The sequence below is a fragment of the Scyliorhinus canicula genome, chromosome 5 (genome assembly GCF_902713615.1).
Source record: "Scyliorhinus canicula chromosome 5, sScyCan1.1, whole genome shotgun sequence".
Classification (NCBI taxonomy): Eukaryota; Metazoa; Chordata; class Chondrichthyes; order Carcharhiniformes; family Scyliorhinidae; genus Scyliorhinus; species Scyliorhinus canicula.
In genome coordinates this window covers 168098573-168125018 of record NC_052150.1, presented here as the reverse complement: position 1 = coordinate 168125018, position 26446 = coordinate 168098573, and the positions used below count along the sequence as shown (strand labels likewise).

Genomic DNA, 26446 nt, shown 5'->3' with positions numbered 1-26446 from the left:
TTCACCCAGAAAGTCCTGCTTTCACATTCTGTTTTGTTTGCAGCATGCGGCTCCTATATTATTACTGATGACATTGGTGGAGCTATCACATCACCTCTGTATCCCAATAACTATCCAAGAAATCAGAACTGCAGCTGGATTATTCAAGCCCAGAAACCATGTAAGTATGACCACTATCCGTCTCCTGTCAATGTATCAACTATTGTTGAACTATTTTCCTTTCTGCATGTCATTTACCAACTAGGAAGTCAGCCACTATCTACAAAGAATAAATGAACAAAGAACAATACAGCACAAGAACGGACCCTTCGGCCCTCCAAGCCTGTACCAGTCATGATACCAACCTTTGCCAAAACCCTCAGCACTTCCTTGTGCCGTATCCATCTATACCCATACTGCTTCCATAACGTTCCCTGGCAATGCGTTCCAGGCACTCACCACCTCTGCGTAAAAAACCTGCCTCACACATCTCTTCTAAAATTTGCCCCATGGACCTTAAACCTATGTCTCCTGGTGACTGACCCCTCCACCCTGGGAAAGACTGCCTGCCCATCCACTCTATCCATGCCCCTCATAATCTTGTAGACCTCTATCAGGACACCCCTCAACCTCCGTCTTTCTAACATTTTGCTTCAGATAACTATTTGTATTGGTGCTAGCAACGCATGCCAGCTGTGGCTCAGTTGGCAGCATTCTTACCTCTTGGATCAAAGGATTGTGGGGTCAAGTCCCATTTCAGCGATTTAGGCAGACTTCTTTATTGCAACACTGTGCAGAGCTGCTGTCGTTCTAACTTCGGTGGTACGGAAACTATTGGAAAAAATTCTGAGGGACAGAATGAATCTCCACTTGGGGAGGAAAGGATTAATTAAAGATAGTCAGGCTTGGCTTTGTCAGGGGGAGATCATGTTTAACAAACTTGATTGGATTTTTGAGGAGATGGTTAGAGGTTTAGATGAGGGTAGTGTAGTTGATAGGAACATAGGAATTAGGAGCAGAAGTAGGCAATTCAGCCCCTCTAGCCTGCTCCGTCATTCAATTGGAACATAGCTGATCTCTTCCTGGTCTGAAATCCACCTCCCCACCTGTCCCCCATATCCTTTCCACCCATTTAAAAAAAAATCAAAAATATATCTATCTCTTTCTTAAAACCATTTAGTGACTCAGGCTCCACCACACTATGGGGAGCGAGTTCCAGAAATGTACCACTCTGCATTAACTAGTTTTTGGAAATTTTTTATTGTCCTTCACCGCGAAGACAGGCATAATATTGGTTCTGTGCCTCTGCCATCTCTGTGTTCCCCATTATTGCCTCACCAATAATGTCTTCTAAAGGGCCAACATATACTTCCTCTTTATATACTTAAAGAAACTTTTGGTTTAAGCGTGTATGTTTTCTATTAGTTTCATTTTATTGTTCATCTTGGCTCTTTTGACTTTATTTTTAGTAGCCTTTACTGAACTTTAAAGTTCTCCCAATCCTCCAGTTTACCACTACTTTTGCAGAATGGTATGCCCTAGTTTTTGCCTTTATGCCTTCCTTGACTTCCTTTTATAACCATGGAACATTTTTCTCCCTTTTACAATTCCTCTTCCTCTCAGGAATATTCTCTAACTGAGAGATATTTAATATCTCCCTGAACATCCACCATTGTTCCTCAACTGCCCTAACCTCAATTATTTGTGCCCAATCTGCTTGGGCCAACTCTTTCCTCAGGCCTGTATAATTATCTCTGCCCAACACTTAAACTCCGGTATGGCGCTCTGTCTTCTCCCAATCAATCTGAATTTGAAATTCTAGCATATTGTGATCACTCCTTTCAAGAGGATTCTTAATGACAAGACTATTTATCAACCCTTATTCATTACATAATACTAAATCTAAAATAGTCTGCTCCCTGTTTGGTTCAATAACACATTTCTCTAAGAAACACTCCCTCATACACTCTATGAAATCTCCCTCGAGGCTACCCTTGCCAATTTTATTAATCTAGTCAATATGCATGTTACAATCAGCCATTATTACCGTTGTGCTCTTCTCACAAGCCCTCATTATTTCTTGGTTTATACTATGCCCCACTTTAGAAGTATTGCTGGGGGGCATGTAAATGACTCCTACCAAGTAGTCGACATGGACTTCTGTAAGGCTTTTGACAACTTCTCGTATGGGAGACTGGTCAAGAAGGTAAGAGCCCATGGGATCCAGGTAATTTGGCCAACTGGATCCAAAATTGGCTTTGTGGCAGGAGACAGAGGGTGATGGTCGAAGGTTGTGACTGGAAGCCTGTGTCCAGTAGTGTTCCATAGGGAGGAGTGCTGGGTCCCTTGCTGTTTGTAGTGCACATTAATGATATGGACGCGACTGTAGGACATAAGATCAGTAAATTGGTGGTGTGGTAAATATGAAGTGGAAAGCCTCCGATTACAGGATGACATAGATAGGCTGGTTAGATGGGCAGAACAGTGGCAAATGGAATTTAACTCTGAAAAGTGTGAGGTAATGCATTTTGGGAGGACTAACAAGGCAAGGAAATATGCAATGAATGGCAGGACCCTAAGAAGTAGAGGTGATCAGAGGGACCTTGGTGCGCATGTCCATAGATCCCTTAAGACAGCGGGACAAATAGATATGGTGGTTAAGAAGGCATATATGATGCTTGTCTTTATTAATTGAAGCATAGAATATAAGAGTAGGGAGGTTATGATGGAGTTATATAAAATACTGGTTAGGCCACAGATGGAGTACTGTGTGCAGTTCTGATCGTCATACTATAGGAAGGATGTGATTGCACTATAGAAGGTGCAGCAGAGATTCACAAGGATGTTGCCTGGGCTGGAGCATTGCAACTATCAAGAGAGGCTGGTTAGGCTGGGGTTGTTTTCGTTGGAGCAGAGAAGGCTGAGTGGGAACTTGATTGATGTGTATAAAATTATGAGGGACGTAGATATGGTGGATAGGAAGGGACTTTCCCCTTTAGTGGAGGGATCAATAACTAGGGACTAAATTTAAGGTAATGGGCAGCAGGTTTATAGGAGATGTGAGGAAAACCTTTTTTACCCAGAGGGTATTGGGAATCTGGAACTCACTGCCTGAAAGGATTGTAGAGGTGGGAAACCTCACAACATTTAAGTAGTATTTAGATGAGCGCTTGAAATAGCATATAAGACTACGATGGTGCTTGATGGCTGGCACAGACACAGTGGTCCTCTTTCTGTGCTGTAAATACTCTGACTCTGGATGACTCTATTTGGATGAGACGTTAAGCAGAAACTGTTTGCCTACTCAGGTGGGCATAAAAGAACCCATGGCTCCCTGGCATCTGGCAAGTATTTATCCTTCAACATTACTAAAACATACGTCCCGAGGTCCCTATGTCATTTCATAGAATTTTACAGTGCAGAAGGAGGCCATTCGGCCCATCAAGTCTACACCAGCTCTTGGAAAGAGCACCCTACCCAAACCCACACCTCCCCCCAATCCCTGTAACACAGTAACCCCACCCAACACCAAGGGAAATTTTGGACATTAAGGACAATTTAGCATTGCCAATGCACCTAACCTGCACATCTTTGGACTGTGGGAGGAAACCGGAGCACCCGGAGGAAACACACGCACACACGGGGAGGATGTGCAGACTCCGCACAGACAGTGACCCAAGCTGGGAATCGAACCTGAGACCCTGGAGCTGTGAAGCAATTGTGCTAACCACTATGCTACCGTGCTGACCACCACTATACTACCGTGCTGACCACCACTATGCTGCCGTATGCCACCATTATGCTGTCATAAATGCAAGCCTTCAGCCAATTTGAGTCATTTCACAAGAAATGGATGAAAAGTACTGGATTCTGCAAAGCTATGGGCCCAGATAACTTTACAGCAGTAGTACTGAAGACTTGTGCTCCAGAATATCTCGCCAAGCTGTTTCAGTACAGCTAACACTAGCATCTACCCAACAGTATGGAAAACTACCCGGGCATGCCCTGTTCACAAAAAGCAGGACAAATCCAATTCAGCCAATTACTGAACTATCATTCCACTATTGAACATCAGCAAAGATGGAAGTTGTCATTGACTGCATTTATACAGCAATAACCAGCTCACTGATGCTCAGTTTGGGTTGCACCAAGACCAGTCGCTTCAGAGCTCATCACTACTTTGGTCCAAACATGGATATAATAACAACATTTCAAAGTGTAGGGGAAATAGGTGCTGGCCTGATTTGAGGAAGGGAGAAGATATCGGGCTTGATTGTCCGGGCTTTTGGCCACATGTTTCCGGTGGTAGGAGACGGCGCGCCATTTGCTGGCAGCAGGATTCTCAGTTCCCGCTGCTCTCAATGGGAATTTCCATTGAAGCCACCCCATGCCGCTGAGAATCCTACGGGTGGGTGTGCGCTGCCGGCAGGACCAGAGATTCCCGCCACCGTAAACAGCCTGAGAATTCTGGCCATGAAGTAAACTTTCACCTATCTTTGGCCAAAATGGATGTTAGTAGAATAAACTTGGTGGTACAAAACTTGACGCTCCAAGATGGCCATGACTATTTTGATTAAGTTGGGACCTAACAGCCTAGGCCCTTACTAATATCTGATGCCAACATTATTTTTAAAATGTCCCTGTCATGCATAAGTATAGAGAAACAAAGATCAAATTCGAAGCCATATAGTGCTATATGAATCCATGCTTTTTTTCAAAAGGACACTGACTTCAGGAATGGCTGCATCAGCAAACCTTGTTGCTTTATAAATATATGATTCATAATGTAAGTTTTGTTGAAGTCAATCAAAATGAAATTGGGTAGCGTGTATAATCGCGTCCAGTCCACTGTTGACTATTCTATGTTCTTGCCCACCACCACCTCTCCCAAGTTGTGTTTTACCCCAATGAGTGTGACATGAGGAGAATGGATAATGAATTGTTTATCTTCAACCAACTTGAAGGAAGCAGCATCAAAGTTCAGCCTTTCTGTGGAAAATTGGTCTAGGAAGTTCTATAATGGAATCGCAGAATCTTTACCGTGCAGAAGGAGACCGTTTGACCCATCGAGTCTGCACTGGCTCTCTGAAAGGGCATTCTTTTTTAAAAAATTCTCAATTGAGGGGCAATATAGCGTGGCCACTCCAGCTACACTGACCATCTTTGGGTTGTGGGGATGAGACCCACGCAGAGACTCATGCAGAGACGGGGATTATGTGAAAACTCCACATGGTCAGTGACCTGGGGCTAAGATCGAATCCGGGTCCTCGGCGCCACGAAGCAGTGCGCCACTATGCCGCCCTCTGAAAGAGCATTCTACCTCGTCCCACTCCTCTACCTTATTCCTGTAACCTTGTGCAATCTTTCCTTTCAGATATCAATCCAATTCCCTTTTGAGTACCTTAGTCGAACCTGCCTCCACTACCCTTTCAGGCAGTTTGTTCTAGAATCCAACCACCCTCTGAATGAAAATATTTTTCCTCACATCACTTTTGCCAATTATTTTGAATCTGTGCCCTCTAGTTCTTGATGCTATCTTGAGTGGGAACAGTTTCTTATTATTTACCCTGTTCATAATTCTCAAGATCTCAAATACCTCTATCAAATCTCCTCTCACCCTTCTTTTTTCCAAGGAAACAGTCCCAACCTCTCCAATCTATCCTCATTACCACAGTTCTTTATCCCTGGATCATTCATGTGACTCTCTCCAATGTCTTCACATCCTTCCTCAAGTATGGCTCCCAGAACTAGACGTAGTACTCCAGAAGAGCTCTAACTAGTGTCTCAGACCAGTTAAGCATGGCTTCCTTATTCTTATACTTAATGCCCCTATTAATAAAGCCTAAGATACTATATGCTGTATTAACTGCTCACTCAAACTACCCTGTCACTTTTAATGACTTATGCACATATACACCAAGGTCCCTCAGTTCGTGCAGCTTCTGTTGAGTTTCTCCCTTTATTTTCTCTCCATATTCTTTCTGCCAAAATGAATCACCTCACATTTCTCTGCATTGAACCTCACCTGTCACTCCCCTGCCCAATCCACCAGCATGCCTATCACGTTTTGAAGTTCAAGACTATCTCATCATAGTTTACAATCTTCCTATCATCTCCAAATTTTGAAACCATGCCCTGAACACCACAGTCTAGGTTTTTGATATGTATCAGGAAGAGGAAGGAACCCAATATTGACCACTGGGAAATTCCACTATAAAGCTTCTTCCAATCTGAAGAGCACCATTTATCACTACTCTCTCTTTATTGTCACTCAGCCAATTTCTTATCCACATGCCGACTTTCCCTTTTATTCCATGAGCTAGAATTTTTCTCAAGACACTGCATCAAATGACTTTTGAAAATCCATGTACACCACATCAACATCAGTGTCCTTAGCAACCTTCTCGGATACCTCCTCAAAAAACACCAGCAAGTTGTTAAACATGATTTTTCCTTAATGAATCCATGCTGGCTTTCTTTAATTATGCTGCACTTGCCTAAGTGGCTATTGGATTTTATCTGAAACTGTAGTTTCCAGAAGTTTCCCCACCACCGAATTCAAACTGACTAGCCTGTAGTTGCCAGCTTTATCCTTGCATCATTTTGTGAATAAGGTTGTAAAATTCACAATTTTTGAATCTTCTGGCATCACCCGTGTGTTTAAGGAAGACTGGGAGATTATCACCAGTGCCTCCTGTTATTTCCACTCAATACCTTTGGATACATCTCATCCGATCGTGGTACCTTATCTATTTTATGTAAAGATGGCCTTCTTAACACCTCCTCCTTTTCCATTGTAAATTCTTCCAGTGTATCAGTTACCCCCTCTCACACCTCAGCCTGGATAGCATCTTCTTCATTGTAAAGACAGATGTAAAGTACTTGTTTAATACCTTCACTATTTCTCCTTCCTCCACATGCATGTCTCATTTTTCATCCCTTTTCCCACCCTTTTATTTTATTTCCTTCTCGTAGACCTTGAGATTCCCTTTCATGTTAGCTGCCAGCCTCCTTTCGTACTCTCTCCTTGCTTTTTAAATTAGTTTTTTCAGTTACCTTCTAGTCCTTCTATATTCAGCCTGATTCTCCAGTGTATTTGCTCCTAACATCTGTCTTACACACAGTTCTTCCTTTTCGTCTTCACCTCTATTCCTCTCATTATCCAGGATGCTCTAGATTTATTTATCCTACCTTTCCTCTTCAGGGGAATGTACCCTGATATCATTCCTTTGCAAGTCGCCCATTGTTCAGCCACCGTCTTTCCTGCCATTTGATTCTGACTCACTCATCTCAGATGTATTCTTATCCTGTTAAAGTTGGCTTTCCCCCAATTCATTATCCTTGCTCTGGATTGTTCCTGGCTCTTTTCCATGGCCAACCTAACCCTTATGATACAATATTCACTATCCCCTAATTGCTCTCCCATTAATATTTGATTTACTTGGGCCAACTCATTCCCCAGAACCAGGTCCAACAATGCCTGCCCTCTCATTGGAAACATCGCCCTGCAAAAATGATCTTGGATACATTCCGAGAACCCACACCCCTCTTGTCACTTTGCACTATTCCTATCCCAGTCTATGTTTGGATAATTGAAGACCCCCATTATAATTACTTTATGGGCGCGATTCAGCAGCCTCATTGAGCCCGACTTAGTATCGGGCGAGGCCGGTGAATCTTGTGAGAAGCCTCTTGCGAGACTCTGGATGCTCAAAACTCCTTGTAAGATTTAAAGAAATCTCGCAAGATGTAATGATCGGGATCTCGCTCTCACAGGGTGTGATCCAGATCTGCATGAAGGCTCATGGGATTCTCCTGGTATGTTTTTTTTAATATATTTTTTTTCCAATTAAGGGGCAATTTAGTGTGGCCAATCCACCTAAGCATCTTTGGATTGTGGGGGTGAAACCCACGCAGATACGGGGAGAATGTGCAAACTCCACACATACAGTGTCGTAGATCCAGGATTTGAACCCGGGTCCTCAGCGCCGTAGACACAGTGCTAACCACTGCGCCACTGTGCTGACCCATTCATGGGATTCTCCTGATGCCTGGGACTTGAAGGCCGCACCTGGGAGACCTCGCCAGGGAACCGTTTGGCACTGGTTGCCACAGACGTGGACCAGTTGTAATGGTACCTGGGGGGAGGGTATCCCAGGTCATTAGAGACCCCTAGGTGGCCGGGGACTGGGAAGGGAGGCACCCTGCCATTCCCTCTTGCACCCCAGAGCCTTGGCACTGCCAGGCTGGCAGGTACACTGACTGGGTGCCAGGCATGCAGCGCCAAGGCATAGAGGATCCAAGTTGGCACTGCCAGGGATCGGGCCAGTGTGGCCTTACCATGTGGAGGCGGGGTGAGGGGGAGCTCCAGGCACTCCCTGAGGTTGGGGGGGGGAAAGGGGTTTGAAAACGGGGAACCTGAAAGGTGGGGGAGGGAAAGATCGGGGCAGCCAGACAAAATGGTACCCGATCTGTGAGGAGCCTTTCATGAACCATGTGCAGCTCGGCAGAGAGAAATTCTCCAAGACGTTCTGAATTTATTTGTTCTACCTTTCCCCGTCAAGGGAATACACCTTGATACTTTCCCTGTGAAAGTGGCCCTTTGTTCAACTACGAGTGAATAATGGCAAAGTGCCATTGTATAGGGTGGATTTCGGGGTGTTGCAGCTGCCGAGAAACACCCTGCGAAAGGTGCCCAAAATCGGCCATAGATTTTTACCGGTTGAACAATGCCCTATACTTCTTGCATGGTTCTGAAAATTCTTTGCAAATTTGTTTCTCTGCATCCCTTCCTTGGGTTGGTGGGCTACATGTTACACAGATCAATGTTATTGCACATTCCTTTCATCTAGCCAGAGAGATTCTGTCCTTGACAGCTCTGGAACATCCACTCTCTCCAGTACTGTAATGCCATCTTTAACATGTCAGAAATACTAACCTATGTCAAATAAATAGGTTAATGCACCCATCAACATAGTTGAGGAATTTCATCTAAGCATATTAAATATGTGCTACTATTCACAATGTGTAATTCCAAAGACGGTGCTTCTTGAGTTCTGTATATTTTAACAGTCAGGGTTACTTGCCGTTAAACTAATTTGATTTGCAGGCAGTTGTTCAGTTCTTGCTCATTTATTCAGTAATAATGCAAAGAGTTAGAATTTATGTGATGAAAGTGACATAGAAGTTACAGCTACGGACGAGGGTTGTTGAAAATGAATTGTCTGAAATAGAATATGAAATATTTCCTACCAGTCCCGATGTCACCTAAATAAATTTAAGAATTAACATGAGAGAAAGCAATCAACAATCAGAATGCAATGGACACACTGGGGACAGCATGGTGGAAAGCAAGGGAAGTTCATATATTTCAATGCACTGGTAATATGACATGGGTGAAACTAATTAAGCTGTTTCTGATTGCAGAATCTGTAAAGTAACTAAAGGACAGCGCTATCTTAATGAAAATTTTGCAAGGCATTTTCTCATATTAATACAGACAGCAACGCAATCCAGAATATGATGACATAATAGTTATTTGTCACTGGTGCTATTGCTTCATCTAATCTATTAGATACTAGAATTAAAAAGAAATGCGGTGTAAAACGTTCACACAACACAAGATACAACATCCTGTTGTACAAATGTAATAAAGCAGTATACAGCAGAGTGTGGGTGGACTAATTCTGGGGCTTTCAGAAACTGATGAGGTTATCTTAACTGCCCACCTGCTTAGTAAAATTATAATTCGGCAGATAACCTATCCACTGATGTCCTACGTGGATCCTGCTGTCTTCAATTTTCTCCTCCGAGCAGGCAGTAATTTGGCTGTCTGTGTGAAGCCACCAGAGTCCTTCTTTGAATATGAAGATCAGGGTACAGAGATGTCCCTTGATCACCTCCCCCACCCCCAGAACCCCTTTTCTGAGCGCATATGAGGACAGGTGAGCCTTACTTTGGTGCCAACCGGTGACATCAGCCACTCAAGATTTTATTTCTGGCCATTGGCCCACTGTCACTTCCTGTTCAGGGCAGCAAGTTAAAATCACCTGCGGCTTGCACTGATATGAGTGAGGGTGAAAATGGGGGGGGGGGGGGGTATTCTAGCACTTGCCTTCCCTTGTTCGACATACAAATCCCATTCCAGATTAAATTTGGGGCTTCAGTTAATCTCAGAACTATCTGCCGAGGGCATTTCTCAAATACTACTGCATTTAAATTTGTGGAAACTGGTGTAAAAAATAGAAAAAAGTTCCAACAGTTGCTGTTAGAGCATGAAAGCTTTGTGTGTCTAGAAAGAATGTCATTACCTTGTGAAAAAGTTAGTAAACTAACATGCAGAAGGAAACTTAACTGCTTACAGTTTCCATGTAATGGCCGTCTTTAATGATTATAGAGCTGTAACTGCTGCAGTGACTGAAAATTGTTTTTTGTCAACAGTTAACCATGTTACAGTCTCTTTTACCGACTTTGTGATTGAAAGCAGTGGTGCAGACTGCTCAGCGGATGCTTTGCAAATCTTGGATGGAGACAACTATGGGGCCCCTTTTGTCGGTAAGTGAATAGTTGAGATAGTTTTCATACCGTAGTGATGGCAACAGCTAAGCCAATATACCGTAAGTGTAATGATGATCAGTAGTTTCAAGCATAGTCTTCAACTTGCACTTGAGTGAATTTTGGATGCCGGTATTAGAGGAAATTTAAAGGTTCTTTATATTTAATAATCAGCATAAATGAGACACGATAAAATCCTCGGTCTTGATTCTACAGAGGGAATGCAGGGAAGGTTCACCAGATTCATTCCTGGGATGACAGGATTGTAGTATGAGGAGGGATTGGGTCGATGGGGCCTGTATTCAATAGAGTTTAGAAAAATGAGAGGGGTTCTAATTGAAATGTGTGAAATTCTGACAGGACTGGGCAGACTGGATGCAGGGATGTTGTTTCCTTTGGCTGGGGGTGTCTAGAACAAGGGATCACAGTCTCAGGATACAGGTTAGGCCTCTTCGGACTGAGATGAGGATGAACTTCTTCACCCGCAGGGTGGTGAATGCATGGAAGTTTCTATCACAATGTGCTGTGAGCTCAAATCATTGAATATGGGTGTGAGTCAGTAACCCTATTGCACCCAGCACGGATCAGCAAACAAGGGGTGAATCACGTGCAAGTCGCAAATCGGGCTCTGCATCGGGCGCAAACTTTGCCCGAGTTACCTGACTCGCTCCACCATGTGCAATCTGGATATTGTCCTCGCTGGGCGAAATCCAGATCTGAATATTTAAATGAGCCTTACAGCTCATTTAAATACCCAGACGTTGGATTCATCCAGTACCCAGGACTCACTGGCTGTTCCTGAGAGACGTCGCCAGGGCACCGTTTAGTACTAGTCCACACAAATGTGGACCAGGCATAATGGCATGTAGGGGGTTCTCCAAGGCAATTGGAGACCCCCTGAGTGGTCAGGGACAGAGAAGGGTGGCACCCTGGCACTGCCCCTGGCACCTGGACACCTTGGCACTGCCAGCCTGGCACCCTGGCAGTGCCACCACGGTGGCTCAGTGGTTAGCACTGCTGCCTCACAGCGCCAGAGACTCGGGTTCAATTCCGGCCTTGGGTGACTGTGTGGAGTTTGCATGTTCTCCCCGTGTCTGTGTGAGTTTCCTCCAGGTGTTCTGGTTTCCTGCCAGTCCAAAGATGTGCCGATTAGTTGGGTTATGGGGTGCAGGAGAGTGAGCTTTGGTAGGGTGCTCATTCAGAGGGTTGAGGCAGACCTGCTGGGCTGAATGGCCTCCTTCTGCACTGGTCTTCCAGGGTGCCAGGTTGGCAGTACCAGGGTTTCCAGGTGCAGATTGGCACTGCCAGAGGTCGAGGGGGTGAGGGGGCTTTTTCAGGGGTCTCGCCAAGGTTCGGGCATGAGGGGCAACACAAAAGAACATGGGGGGCCTGAAGAGGGGTGTGGGGGGGGGAAGATCTGGGCTGCCGGACAAAATGACGCCCCGACCTGCGAGGTGCCTTTCCTGCTGGTGAAATTCAGCTCGCCAGCAGGAAACGACTTTAAATGTAGCATCAGCAGGGTAAAACCCCCCAGAGGCCAAAAAAATGTCAAACTGCAGTTGGATAGCGGGGTGTTTCTTGGATCTGCAGCCACTGAGAAACACCCTGCTAAACAAAGGACATTTACTTGAGACCGCTGAATCGCACCCTATATTCAAGACGGAAATAGATTTCTAGATTGTAAGGGTGTCAAGGGGTATGGGGAGAGCATTGGAGATAGAATGGCAGAGCAGGTTCAAAGGGCTGAATGGCCTACTCATCCTTCTATTTTCTGTGCTCTCCATGGTTTTAATCGAGGTGTGAGATTTGGTGTGCACATACTTTTAAAATAGCACTCCTGGATGGCCTGTCAGTTTTCCGACATCTCCACAACATGCTGCAATTTTCAAAGTGGGTGGGATGGGGGAGCTGGCAACCTACTCGACTTCAATTAACTGCTGGTTAAGCTCCTTGAAGAGTTTGCTAATTGGCTGGGTGGGCCAGAAAGTGATTTTCAAATTGCAGATTGCCACACCTTCATGCACAGCTATCGACAGCACTGTGGGATGCCATTAAGCGATGTTTCTACTGAAGTAACGTTGTTGGGAAAGAAGGGTGATTCACAAAGCGCAGGACTAGTAACCAGTCATTAACCTTCTAGCCGCTGGTTTGTGCAGTGAGGCAGCTGGTCCTCTGATCTCCTGCCAGCTGCAATCTCAAGGCTATGGCAAGCCTAGTCATGGCTGCTGTCTGCCTTGAGCATTGCTCTCCAAAGTCAGCTTCCATCTCAACACATTGCCCAGCATCAGTAACTGGGCACCAAACTCGCCTCTGACCCAGTTAGGGGATCTGCATTTTAAAGTAGGGTCTCCTTAATGACATAGACGCAGCTCAGTGTCAGGACCAGAACTGAACCAGGTATTTGGTTCCCACCCTTGGATTAATGATCAAGCCCATAGACTCTATTGAGAGTGCTTACACTGTGCTGTAAGCACAGAAGGAGACCAATTGGCCAACTATGCCAGCTCCATGAAACAGCTGTCCAATTTACTCCCTCACTCCAGATTTTTCCTATATAAATCTACAAGTTAGTCTTCTTCAAGTACACGCATTTGAAAGTTCCCCCGGAATCTGATTCCACTCTCCTTTTCCAGTGTGCTTCAGATCTGAACAATCCTCTGTGAGGTTTCCCTCTTTTTCAATTATTTATAATGTATGACCTTTGATTACCAACCCATTTACCAGAGGAAACAATCTGTCCCTCGTTGCTCTATCAAAACCCTTCATAATTTTAAGTGCTTATGTTAGGTCATCCTAACATAGGGCAGCACGGTAGCACAGCGGTTAGCACAGTTGCTTCACAGCTCCAGGGTCCCAGTTTCGATTCCCAACTTGGGTCACTGTCTGTGCGGAGTCTGCACGTTCTCCCTGTGTCTGAGTGGGTTTCCTCCGGGTGCTCCAGTTTCCTCCCACAGTCCAAAGATGTGCAGATTAGGTAAATTGGCCATGCTAAATTGCCCCTTAGTGTCCAAAAAAAGTTAGGTGGGGTTGCGGGGATAGGATGGTGTGGGTTTGGGTAGGGTGCTCTTTCCAAGGGCAGGTGCAGACTCGATGGGCTGAATGGCCTCCTTCTGCACTGTAAATTCTATGATCCCTTATCCTTACATAGAAGCAAAATACTGCAGATGCTGGAAATCTGAAATAAAAATGAAAAATGCTGGAAAAACTGAGCAGAGCTGGCGGCATCTCAGGATAACAGCACCAGCTTCTTACAAGGCAGTGGCGGACCTACATTTTTGGGGCCCTGAAGCATGAACTGTTATGGGGGCCCCTTCGCAACCAGCAACGAGATCTGGGTAACCACTGTTATCTTCTTCAACGGGGTTGTTCCACGACAGATCACCACAAATTTTTTAAAAATGTAACCACTACATCTCAGATTTTGATTAAAATTGCTGTACTGGATTATCTCACATGTCAAAGTCACTGGTGTGAATAAACATTTCCTATGCCTTATAATTTTCGAGTTATGGGGGGATGAAAATTAGGGAAATGTTATATACATGCATGATGCATCATAGAATGATGAAATAAAACATAGAAAAGAGCACATATTTTAGACCTATGAGAATACAGATGGGTCGAACTCTGCAATAAGTTCAATGGCCCCCATGAAGTTTCCATTATTTGGTGAGCCCCACTTCTCCTCTAAATGCCAAACCTCTTTCACTTAAAAACTTTATAACAGCTACAACTCTTTTCAGTACTTCAAAATAGTACTGTATAGTTTTTCATAATAAACATCTGTAATTTAACACAAATTCACCCTTTTATTACTTTTTCATAAATACTTGTAATACAGTATTAGCCTAGGCTATGCGGTCGTAGCCTACCTTCCGTTCACCTCTTCATAAAAACAATAGGCTTCGGCTAATCCAACACTATTTCACCTTTATTACTTACCTTACTTTTCTAAATATAACATTTATTTTTGAGTGGGGGTAATTAAAATATTATATCCTTATGAACACTTTATTGAAAATTTTTTTTGTCTAGATCGCTATCACAAGTGCTATCATGTTGAAAATCCACGTTAGCATTGTGATTGCCTTTTCAACGGCTCCACTTTTTTGTTATGACACGTCATCTACTGTTTGTATTTCTGTCATAAATGTTAATAGTGTTTTATATTATTTATAATTATTTTGTATTAAATATATTTAGAATGAAACATCCTTAATTTGAACGTTTTTACGTTTACTGCTAGCCTACATGATACTTTAATGACCTTTTAATTTTATTTTAACTATTATTTTGTATTGAATTACACTATATTATTAATATTATTATTTTAAAAAATCCCCTTCTCATACAGTAGACCCAAAATTTTTAAGCAATGTGGACTAAAGTCGCTTCTGGGGCCCTTCCGGGATTAGGGGCCCTGAAGCTTAAGCTTCATTAGTTTCATAGTAGATCCACCCCTGTTACAAGGGGCTGGTTTAGCACCGTGGGCTAAACAGCTGGCGTGTAATGCAGAACAATGCCAGAAGCGCGGGTTCAATTCCCGTACCAGCCTCCCCGAACAGGCACTGGAATGTGGCGACTAGGGGCTTTTCACAGTAACTTCATTGAAGCCTACTTGTGACAATAAGTGATTATTATCAGACTCTTTAAAAGCCCTGGAAAAATGTAAAACATGAAGCTAGCTTTCCCAGAATCTGACACCGAGTTTAACAATCATGGATTGGATGAATTGGGTATTTTCTCCAGTAACAACGTGTTAGCAATAACTATGTACAGATGTGCATCCACTGGCTGGATATTATTTGCAACAGCAAACAAATGGTGGCAACCATTCATTCTACTTGCACTTCCTCACACACATTTTCAATGATATTTTGCACTAGAACTTATTGTAATTCAAGAGACATTTTGACACAATGTAATCTGCAGTGTACTTTAGACCTTTGAGAATCAGGCAGCCAAGAATGTATCTCCTTAACCAATCAGGTTAAGCAATCAGGAATGAGCAGAGAATGCACAAGTTAATATATTCAACTCAATGTCAAAATCATGCAGAAAGCAAGATAAAGAGCTAGAAAAAAAACTGAATGAAAATAAAGTGAATAATTTTTTTATATCTCCAAATGTTATTGTAAAATTTGAAGGAATAAGATGCCACATGTACAAAAGAAGCAGTGTCCGAGAGGTTGTCTGGCAGAAATTCAGTAATCACGCCATTAAAAATGCACTTATTCTGGAAAGGGCAAGCCTTAACTTTTTATGTGAGATTAGTGGTTATAGAACATAGAACATAGAACATTACAGCGCAGTACGGGCCCTTCGGCCCTCGATGTTGCGCCGACCTGTGAAACCATCTGAAGCCTATCTGACCTACACTATTCCATTTTCATCCATATGTCTATCCAGTGACCACTTAAATGCCCTTAAAGTTGGCGAGTCTACTACTGTTGCAGGCAGGGCGTTCCACACCCCTACTACTCTCTGAGTAAAGAAACTGCCTCTGATATCTGTCCTATATCTATCACCCCTCAATTTAAAGCTATGTCCCCTCGTGTTGGTCATCACCATCCGAGGAAAAAGACTCTCACTGTCCACCCTATCTAACCCTCTGACTATCTTATATGTCTCTATTAAGTCACCTCTCAGCCTTCTCCTCGCTAACGAAAACAACCACAATTCCCTGAGCCTTTCCTCGTAAGACCTTCCCTCCATACCAGGCAACATCCTAGTAAATCTCCTCTGAACCCTTTCCAAAGCTTTCACATCCTTCCTATAATGTGGTGACCAGAACTGCACGCAGTACTTCAGGAGCGGCCGCACCAGAGTTATGTACAGCTGCAGCATGACCTTGTGGCTCTGAAACTCAATCCCCCTACTGATAAAGGCTAGCACACCATATGCCTTCTTAACAGCCCTATTAACCTGGGTGGCAACTTTCAGGGATTTATGTACCTGGATGCCGAGATCTCTCTGTTCATCTACACTACCAAGAATCTTGCCATTATCCCAGTACTCTGCATTCCTGTTACTCCTTCCAAAGTGAACCACCTCACACTTTTCCGCATTAAATTCCATCTGCCACCTCTCAGCCCAGCTCTGCAGCTTATCTATATCCCTCTGTATCCTATAATACCCTTCAGCACTATCCACAACTCCACCGACCTTCGTGCCATCTGCAAATTTACTAACCCATTCTTCTACACCCTCTTCCAGGTCATTTATAAAAATGACAAACAGCAGTGGCCCCAAAACAGATCCTTGCGGTACACCACTAGTAACTGAACTCCAGGATGAACATTTGCCATCAACCACCACCCTCTGTCTTCTTTCAGCTAGCCAATTACTGATCCAAACCGCTAAATCACCTTCAATCCCATACTTCATTATTTTCTGCAATAGCCTACCGTAGGATACCTGGCATAGGAATGTCATGTCATTTCATGTATGAGGTGTCAACTGTGACATATGTAACACGGATGGCGAGAACTTTTTTAACTGAAGTGCTCAGAGAACAAACAGCTCTGTAAATGAACAAAACTGTTTATTAATTAACTAAATCACTAAAGGGTTTCCATGATGTAAGATTGCAGTTGGATATTATGGCTAAATACAAATAACTACGATTAACTCTTACTAATCACTGTCAACTCAGGAGCTGCTCGATACGCGTCTGTGCTTGTTGTCCAGATTCCGTGTCCCTGTGCCGTCCAGTAGATTACCTCATATCTCCATGAGGCCTGTCTTCCAGTGACCTACTCCTGTCACTGCACCACCTGTGGTCGGATGCTAGAATCTCAGTCTATGCCTAAAGCACCTATCCTGACTTACAGTTTGGTTATTAAATCATACACGAATGCTATTCTACATATCATTGCAGCATATTTGGAAACACCCCTGCCTCTGAATCATAAGGTGGGAGATCGAGTCCCACTCAGAAGACCTGAACACAAAAACCAAGGCTAAAGTTGTGTTATTATAATGATATATATTACCTTGGGTGTTTTGACTGCATAAGGCACAAGGCGCTAATCACTCACAATGGATTGGTTAAACATTTTGTAGGTTTATTTATTAAGATTAAGCTCATGAAAACAGTTATATCTAAGTACAAAGCTGGAAGGCAGAAATTAAGACTTGATCAAATGACACGGTTCCCTCTTAGTGATGTCATGCTGATAGCCCTAATCAGCAGGAGGTTTCCTTGCCGTGTCTGATCTGGTGATGTGAGACTTCATGGGGTCCGGAGTCCATGCTGAGGATTCTCAAGCCAACTCTCTCCAGACTGTATACCATTGTACCACTACCTCTGCTGAGTCTGTACTGCTAGTGGGACAGGACATACCCAGGGATGGTGATGGTGGTGTCTGGGATATTATCTGTAAGTTATGATTCTGTTCATATAACTATGTCAGGCTAGTCTGTGAGGCAGCTCTCCCGATTTTTGCACAACGCCCCAAATGTTAGTAGTGAGAAGGATTTAGGTTGAGTTTATTGTTGTTCCCAGTATCTCGGTCCAATTTCATTCCTTTTAGATATTTTAGAGGTTTGATACAGCTGAGAGGGAATTTAAAAGTCGACCATTGCTGTGGATATGGAGGCACATGTAGGCCAGACCAGGTAATGATGTCGGATTTCCTTACTTACATGGACATTAGTGGATGAGATGTCTTTCTCACCACACCTGACAATGGTTTCATGGTCACCATTAGACTTTTAATTCCAGAGTTTTATTGGATTAAAATTCCACCATTTTCCGTGGTGGGATTCAAATTCTGGTCCCCAGGGCATTACCTTGGGTCTCTGGATGGCTAATTTAGTGACAATGGCACTACACCCCCCCCCCCCCTCTCTAAACCATAAAAGCAACCTGCTGGCACACCCAGATCTTGTGATGGTGACCTTGCCTGGTTTATTTAATTACTCACAGTAATCATTGGGGTTCTCATTCTTAGATGTTATTCCAGATTGCTTTTGGCATCTTGTCCTACATGCAACAGGACTGCATGATGGCTGAGGAGCTGAATGGATCTGATTTGTCCTCAGTTACACCTCGTTGTTGTGCCCTTGTGTGTCATAACTTTATAGGATCTTGGTTCTGAACAAGTCCTTGTCGTCTTGACTGGTTGCCATGTACCTTCTGTGGGATCCTGGATGTGAACTTGACCCAATTACAAACCTCGCTATTCTGTACTAGTATATTTATTGCGACCTTGGTAATCCTCTGCTTAGGTTTTAAATGTTGCTATCTAGTTCCTGAGAAAGTTGAAAGAAGAGTGGTAGATTAGTACGCACTGTTCTGCCAAACTTGAACTCTGCTGGTGATGGTATAGTTGCACTTAAGGTATCGCTCTCAAACGTAACATGTGCAGATCTTGTTTAGCTGTCTACACTTGAGCATTAGGGATTTTGCCATGCGGATCATTTGTTCAGCTTGGCCATAGATCTATATCATGAGGAGAAAGAGCGTGATTGATATCTCACTTTTCCAGGGCAGCAGGGTAGCATGGTGGTTAGCATAAATGCTTCACAGCTCCAGGGTCCCAGGTTCGATTCCCAGCTGGGTCACTGTCTGTGTGGAGTCTGCACGTCCTCCCCCTGTGTGCGTGGGTTTCCTCCGGGTGCTCCGGTTTCCTCCCACAGTCCAAAGATGTGCGGGTTAGGTGGATTGGCCATGCTAAATTGCCCGTAGTGTCCTAATAAAAGTAAGGTTAAGGGGGGGGTTGTTGGGTTATGGGTATAGGGTGGATACGTGGGTTTGAGTAGGGTGATCATGGCTCGGCACAACATTGAGGGCCGAAGGGCCTGTTCTGTGCTGTACTGTTCTATGTTCTATGTTCTATCTATCCTGACATGACTTAGTAATAAATTACGGACCTTATTTGGAATGCTTGAGAGCAGATAATAGTTGGGTCATTCACAACACTTTGGGATATTAGGAGTCATAAATAGCTGCCTTTATCCATGGCTGATTGGGACAGGCAGACCATTGCCGGGGCTGGAGCTCTGCCTTAGAAATGCAAAAGTGTTGATGTATTTCTTTGGAATTTGATTGTCAATAGTCACAGAGGGTATCAGCACTTCCTTATAGATTTTGAGTCTCTGATGGTTTGAAATTCTTCTGCTATGAATCATGGCTAGCCATTGAAAACCTTACACATTGAAAACAAAATGTACAGAGTAGCCTGGGTGATGTAGATGTGCACTTATTTTCCATCCTGTCTCTACCACATGCTAATAGACTTGCTGAATTGAATCAGGCCATCCTTCAATGATTGTTTTCCACAGTTTATCTAGTGGTGAATTCTTGCCATTTCTTCTTGCAGTTCCTGGTATTTGCCTTGTGCAAAATGTACAAGCTCAATTTGGAAAACATCTTTAAGTTCGATGTCAATTAAGTCGACTTGTAGATCTAATGATATATCTTGTGTTTTCGCTGGATCAGGCAATCTGCTTAGTGCATCTGACGTGACCACCAGGCTTGTACCTCATCTCACAGTCATACCCTGAATCTTTATCAAGAGATATTGCCATCTTCGCGGTTCAATGATTAATGGTATTCACCCAATCGTCTCCAATTGGTTGTCTACCTCAACCTTTTGCCAAATAGAGTATGAAAATCCATGATTCCAACCACTAAAATTCATGTTTCCCACTCAATATTAGAATAGTTGGAATGTGTTACAGACAGAGATTTTGAAGCAATTGCAATCGGTTTCCCTTTTTATAGCATGCATGCCCTATGCTTCTATAGCCACTAATCTCACATAAAAAGTTAAGGCTTGCCCTTTCCAGAATAAGTACATTTTTATAGCATGCATGCTCTCAGAACTGTTTCAGAGGCATTTATCTCAAGGTAGTTGTCTCTCTAGGATCATAAAATTGCAATGTTAATGGTCCTGATGATGACTGACTCAATGCTTCATCGCGGTATTGGTTGTCATTGCGCCACAAGAAAGGCACATCCTTCCTTAACCATTCCATCAATGAAGACCTTTGAGCAAAATTGGGAATATGCGATGACAAGAAATTAAAGAGACCTGGACATGTTTGAAGATAGTCCTTATCTTGAAGAGTCACCACTGCCTTAATATCCTCTATTTTACTTGAAACAGGACATACACGATTAATGGTATGAATAGAATCAAAAATATTGACCTGCTGCACGTTGAAATCACGGCCAGAATTCTCTGGCCTTTGGGATTCTCTGTTCTTGCCAGCAGTGCAACCCTGCCCATGGGTTTCCTGCCGGCATGAGGTGGCTTCAATGTGAAATCCCATTGACACGCGGCGGGAGTAGAGAATCCCGCTGCCAGTGAATGTCGCTCCAGCGAGAACAATGCAGCTGGGGGATCGGAGAATCCAATCCCACATTTCAGGGTGTTGAACACATTGGGCGGAGTTCTCTGATCCTGAGGCTAAGTGTTGATGCCGTCATAAACGGCGTCACGTTTCCCGATGGCGTCCACATGGCCTCGGGTACAGATATTCTGACCCCTACTGGGGGTCAGCGCGACATTGGAGCGACCCATGCCGCTCCAGCTGCCGATCCCGGCTTCAGATGGGTGCCGCGGGATCCGCGCATGAGTAGTGGCACCGGCGCCAACGTGCGCATGCGCAGTGGGACCGGTGCAATTTCCGCGCATGCGTGGTGTCTCCCTTCTCCACGCCGACCCTGACGTAACATGGTGTAGGGCTAAAGGGACGGCACGGAACAAAGGAGGCCCCCAGCCCGAGAGGCCTGCCCGCAAATCGGTGGGCCCCGATCGCGGGCCAGACCACAGCGGAGGGCCCCTCGGGGTCAGACCCCCCTCTCCCCCCACAGGCCACCCCAGGTCCTTCAACGCTGAGGTCCTGCCAGGTAAGACCAGGTTAGAATGGCTTCGGCAGGTCTCAGCTTTTTTGGTACAGCCGTTTGGCCCATCCCGGGCGGAGAATTGCTGGGGGAGCCCCGTAGAGTGGATCAAGAACGCTGCCGTACTGACGGTGCCGATTCTCCGCTCTCTGGAGAATCGCGTCCCGGCGCGGGGCAGCGTGGCGCAATTCGTGCCAGGAATGCCGATTCTCTGGCCCGACCCCGGGGTGAGAGAATCCCGTCCATTATATGCCACTTTCATAAATAAGTGCAGATTATGATCATGTTCTTGCTTTGTTCTTCATTTAAGAGCTAATTACCAATACAAATGCGTTCTGGCACACTATATGTGAACTTGAAAGAGATTCTAGCTAACAAATAGCTTGAAAGGAGTTGTTAACAATTCCATTCAAACTTGGTATGAAGCGCAGTAAACTCTTCGGATATCTCCATGAGAGAAGTGCTGACCAATAATCATGCTTGGCTTCAATCTTTGAGAAAAAATTTGCACCTGCTCATCTCGTATTTAAGTCTTCTATTGTGGATATTTTGTAAAGATAAAATGTTTCAAAACTGCATTTAACGACATACTTTCAATAGGCCACCCTTTATGACAGATGATTGAGCAGCACCAATCTGTGCGCTCTTGTACTCTTCCAATGAAGTTGTCTTTCTACATTTTGTCTAGTTTTACTTTCAATTTGTCTTGACTGTGTGTGCTGCACTTATATGGTGGATCAATTGAGGGACTTCCATTCTCCAGAACATGTAATGTTGCAGCTCCCTTGAAACTACAATTTCTGTTAAGACATTCTAGACATTTTGATGTTAGGTTGTGAACTGGGGTAATAGGAGCAAATTCTGAGGTTGATCTGCCTTGTGATGTCTAACTGATTTCATGGATTGTGACTTGTGAGGTCACAACCTGCCAGTTGACCCGCATTCGCTGAACCTTTTGTTGCCACGCTGTAGAACATCTGTGATTGTACCTGTGCTCGAGGAATATCTTGCACATGGAATTAATGAACTATTATACATTGAAAGCTTCACAGTAGTAGGTTTCACCGTGGCCTGCCACATGTGTAGATATATGTATTTTCTAATTCACAAAGGTAATGGGCAGGATCCTCCGGCTGCAAGCGCCCGGCGACCGAAGAATCGTACCCAAGGTTAATGGAGTTCTCCATTGTCCGCCTCTTGCCCGTGGCATTCGTGTGGTGGGTGGGGCGGAGGAATCCAGCCCACTATGTTGGCGCTTATCCCTTTGTCATTCTTAACGAATAATGAATTATCACCACCTTTTTAAGATAGGTAATTGGAATCTTGGTGAACACTTTAGATAGTGTAATGGCATATATATTTTCCATGAGATCGATGGTGTAAAACAGTGTTCACCATTCTTCATCCCATCATGCAAATCATCACCATTTTCTGGGTTTGTCAGTCACCTCAGGTAAATGTTGCTGACCAGATATAAGATAGTTGTTGTTATTGCTTGACAGTACCCATGGTGTACAGTCTACTTGGATCAATGTATGGCTCTTTGTAGCTACATCAGCCTTTGCTCCAATGCACTGCCGCTGTCAATGTCACTTTGACCTTCCTTCTCCTGTAGTACCAGGGCTGAGTATCGCTGTAGCCACATTTGAATGTTTTCTGAGGTGCTGCCCACAAAGGCAAGTTGTGGTGGGGACGCGCAATCAAATAATGGTGTCTTTGCTTCTTATTTGACCTATTGTTCAGCAATTTTCAAAGCTGCCATTATAATCAAAACCTTCTTTGGCCAATTTGTTTTTGTTTGACTCTCCTTTGCTTACTATCAACCTGACCTAGACCCTGTTCACTCTCCTTTCCTGAGATAACCCAATGCTGATCCTCTCAAATGCTGTCCTATACAGGGAATTGAAATGCAATGTACAGCAATGGATCTGTCTGCTTACCAGCTCTTTACTTGAGCACTAGTTTGGCACTATGTCCTCAAAAGCTTTTCTTTACAGTCACAATGCTTTGTTTCCAAGTCTCTGATTCTGGAAGTTTGTTGTGGTCTAACGAAAGACCCAAGAATTGTCTTATGCGATGTTGCATGATTTAAGGCTGCTCACCATATTGTACCTGTACTTAATCTTGCTGCCACCTATCTTACCACCATTGATTATTGTATCATGTCACAATAATGATCGCATACTTTGGGCTTATTTCCTGTCCAGGACACAGAGCACCAATCACTTGTAAGGGATTGGGTAAATACAGTGTGGATTCAGTTATTAAGACTAGGTACATAAGAACAGTTATACATAGGTGTAAAGTTTGAAGGCACCAGAGCCATATGTGTGTGCTCGGCCAAAAGCAAAACTGAAACTCAGACTGGATTACATGACACATTTCCCTTCTAGTGATGTCATGCTGATACCTCTTAAATGCATAAATTGGCTGCAATATTTCCTACACTATAAGTGACTACATTTCAAAAGTTCTTGAATGGTTGTAAAGTGCTTGGAGAAATCCTGTGGTCATAAAAAGCTGCTATTTAGGGGGTTGCGGTGGCATAGTGGGATTGTCACTGGAGTAGTAAACCAGGGACCAGAGTAATGCTCTGGGGATCCAGGTTCAAGTCCCGCCACTACAGATGGTGAATTCAATAAAATTCAATTAAAAGTCTAATGATGACCATGAAACCATTGTTGATTGTTGTAAAAGCCTATCTGGTTCACTAATGTCCTTTAGGGAAGGAAATCTATTGTCCTTACCTGGTCTGGTCTACAGGTGACTCCAGATCATGGTTGACTATTAACTGCCCCCTCAAGCGTAATTAGGAGTGGGCAATAAATGCTTTCCCAGCCTGCGGTGCCCACGTCCCATGTAAGAGTAAACAAAAAAAATATGCGTATAAATGCAGGTCATTTTCCAAATGTTGTGTCTCTCAGCAAGATACTGTGACAGTGAAGCTTCTGAAAGAGCAGGGAAACATATTCACAAACCTCCTGATTTTCATTTTGACTGTGCACATGTGGTTATTGGAGGGTTCTGTCCAGTTTATACTTTAATACTAATGTGCACTGTTAGCCTCATCATTTTTTCTGCAGCAAAACCAACCCATTATCTCATCAAAAATAACAGACCTGCAAAACAATCTATTTGTTTACGTTGGCTGCATAGAGATTCCTGTTGCTTATTGAATTTTTTCTTGGTTGTTTACCCTGATCAACATCCTAAAATTATAATTTCCTCCATAAATCCAGTGTGTGTTGCCAAAGTTTGACTGTTCTAAGCATTGTTTGCCATCACATGGAAGGATTTCAAACAGGAACGGCTGTAAAGAGATAAGCCTTTGTGAAAAATACTTAAAACATAATGAGATCCTATTTTCCCTTTTAATCTTTTTACCATTCTTCCCCCTTTCACTTGCTTAAAGTATTTGTAACTTTTCCAAGCTCTGATGAAAAATCATTGGCTGAAATGTTGGGTTGGATTTTCTTCTCCTGTCATTGAGTGTGTTAGGAAGCCTAAACAACAGTTGTGTGCGATCACCACTTTAAACAAGCCAGCCAAATCATGATGGACACATTTTCCCCAGAGGGAGAAATGTGGCACTTGGCAACCTGAGACTACTTTGAGTAATGTCGGTATTACCATTTGAATGCTTGCTGCAGATGCAATTTTCCCTGACATGGGTATTTTCATTGGAGCTGATGGGTTCTTTGAAGCCGATGGGAACAATGCTAGGTAGCTCAATTTGTGAACAATGGAGGAAAACGTATATGGAGTTGGGAAACTTTTGAACAGTAGGTTTAGAAGATATTGACAACTTCAAATGTCATAATATAATGGTATATTGCGATTTAAGTATGTTTTTAATGTAATGATTGATCACTGGGCTCTGCCCTGAAAGGTAGGTGCTCATTAAAGCATTCAAATAGCAATACCGACATCACTTCACTTGAGCCTTGTGTTGCAATGTGTAAGCGTTTGTGGTAGTCGGTATTAGGGGTATTACGGTACCTAGGTTGATGCTGTAAGATCATTGGTGTGGGAGGTACCTGAGACAGTAAGATCATTGATGAAGCCTGCCTGCTGGTTCCGCCCAGTAAGGCGGGGTATAAGAGTCTGTGTCTCCATAGCTGCTGCATTCTGTACCTGCGCTGCTGGGGGAAACATCTAGTCCAATAAAGCCTTCAATTGTACTCCAATCTCGCTTTGAGAGTTATTGATCGTGCATCAATTTATTGGACTAGATTTTGAAGAATGGAGCTCCGCATCAAGCCGGAGTATCTGCAACTTAGCCCCCACGCGGAAAGCTCAGCGGCAACCTTCAAACACTGGTTGGTGTGCTTCAATGGGTACCTCAGGACGGCCACGACTACACCCACGGAGGACCAGAAACTGCAAGTTCTCCACTCGAGGGTGAGCCCAGAGATCTACACGCTCATCGAGGATGCGGACGTTTTCGAGGCCGCGATGACCCTGTTGAAAGGACACTACATTCGCCCAGTAAATCAGGTTTATGCCCAACATCTGCCAGCGACAAGGCGACAAATCCCGGGGGAATCGCTAGACGAATTCTACCGCGCACTTCTGGTACTAGGTAGGAACTGTGACTGTCTGCAAGTTTCAGTCAACGACCACACAGAATTTTTAATCCGGGACACGTTCGTTGCCAGTATGCTGTCCTCCCAAATCCGTTAGCGGCTGCTGGAGAAAGAAACACTAGGCCTCAAGGAGGCACGGGCCCTCGCTAGCTCCCTAGATGTGGCCTCCCGCAACGCCCGCGCGCACGTCCCTGACCGCGTGGCAGCCCCATGGGCAGCATGGAACCCACCCGCGGGCGACCCCGATGCATCCCCCATCACCCCGGATTGCAAACCTGTCGCCGCTAGGAGCAGATGGTACAATGCCCAGGACCGGAACTTCATTAGGTCGGAAGTTCAGCGGTTACTGAAAGAAGGTATTATCGAGGCTAGCAACAGTCCCTGGAGAGCTCAAGTAGTGGTTGTAAAGACCGGGGCGAAGCACAGGATGGTCATCGATTATAGTCAGACCATCAACAGGTTATACGCAGCT

The 26446-nt window shown here is 44.1% G+C and overlaps 1 protein-coding gene across 1 annotated transcript in view; it reads left to right on the top strand.

The window, feature by feature from the left end:
• cubn (cubilin (intrinsic factor-cobalamin receptor)) overlaps window positions 1-26446 on the top strand; it is a 450080-nt gene that overhangs the window by 196553 nt on the left and 227081 nt on the right. The window contains exons 27-28 of the mRNA XM_038796451.1: window positions 44-160; window positions 10420-10533. Coding sequence (XP_038652379.1) covers window positions 44-160; window positions 10420-10533 — 231 coding nt within the window. The remainder of the gene's footprint in view (window positions 1-43; window positions 161-10419; window positions 10534-26446) is intronic.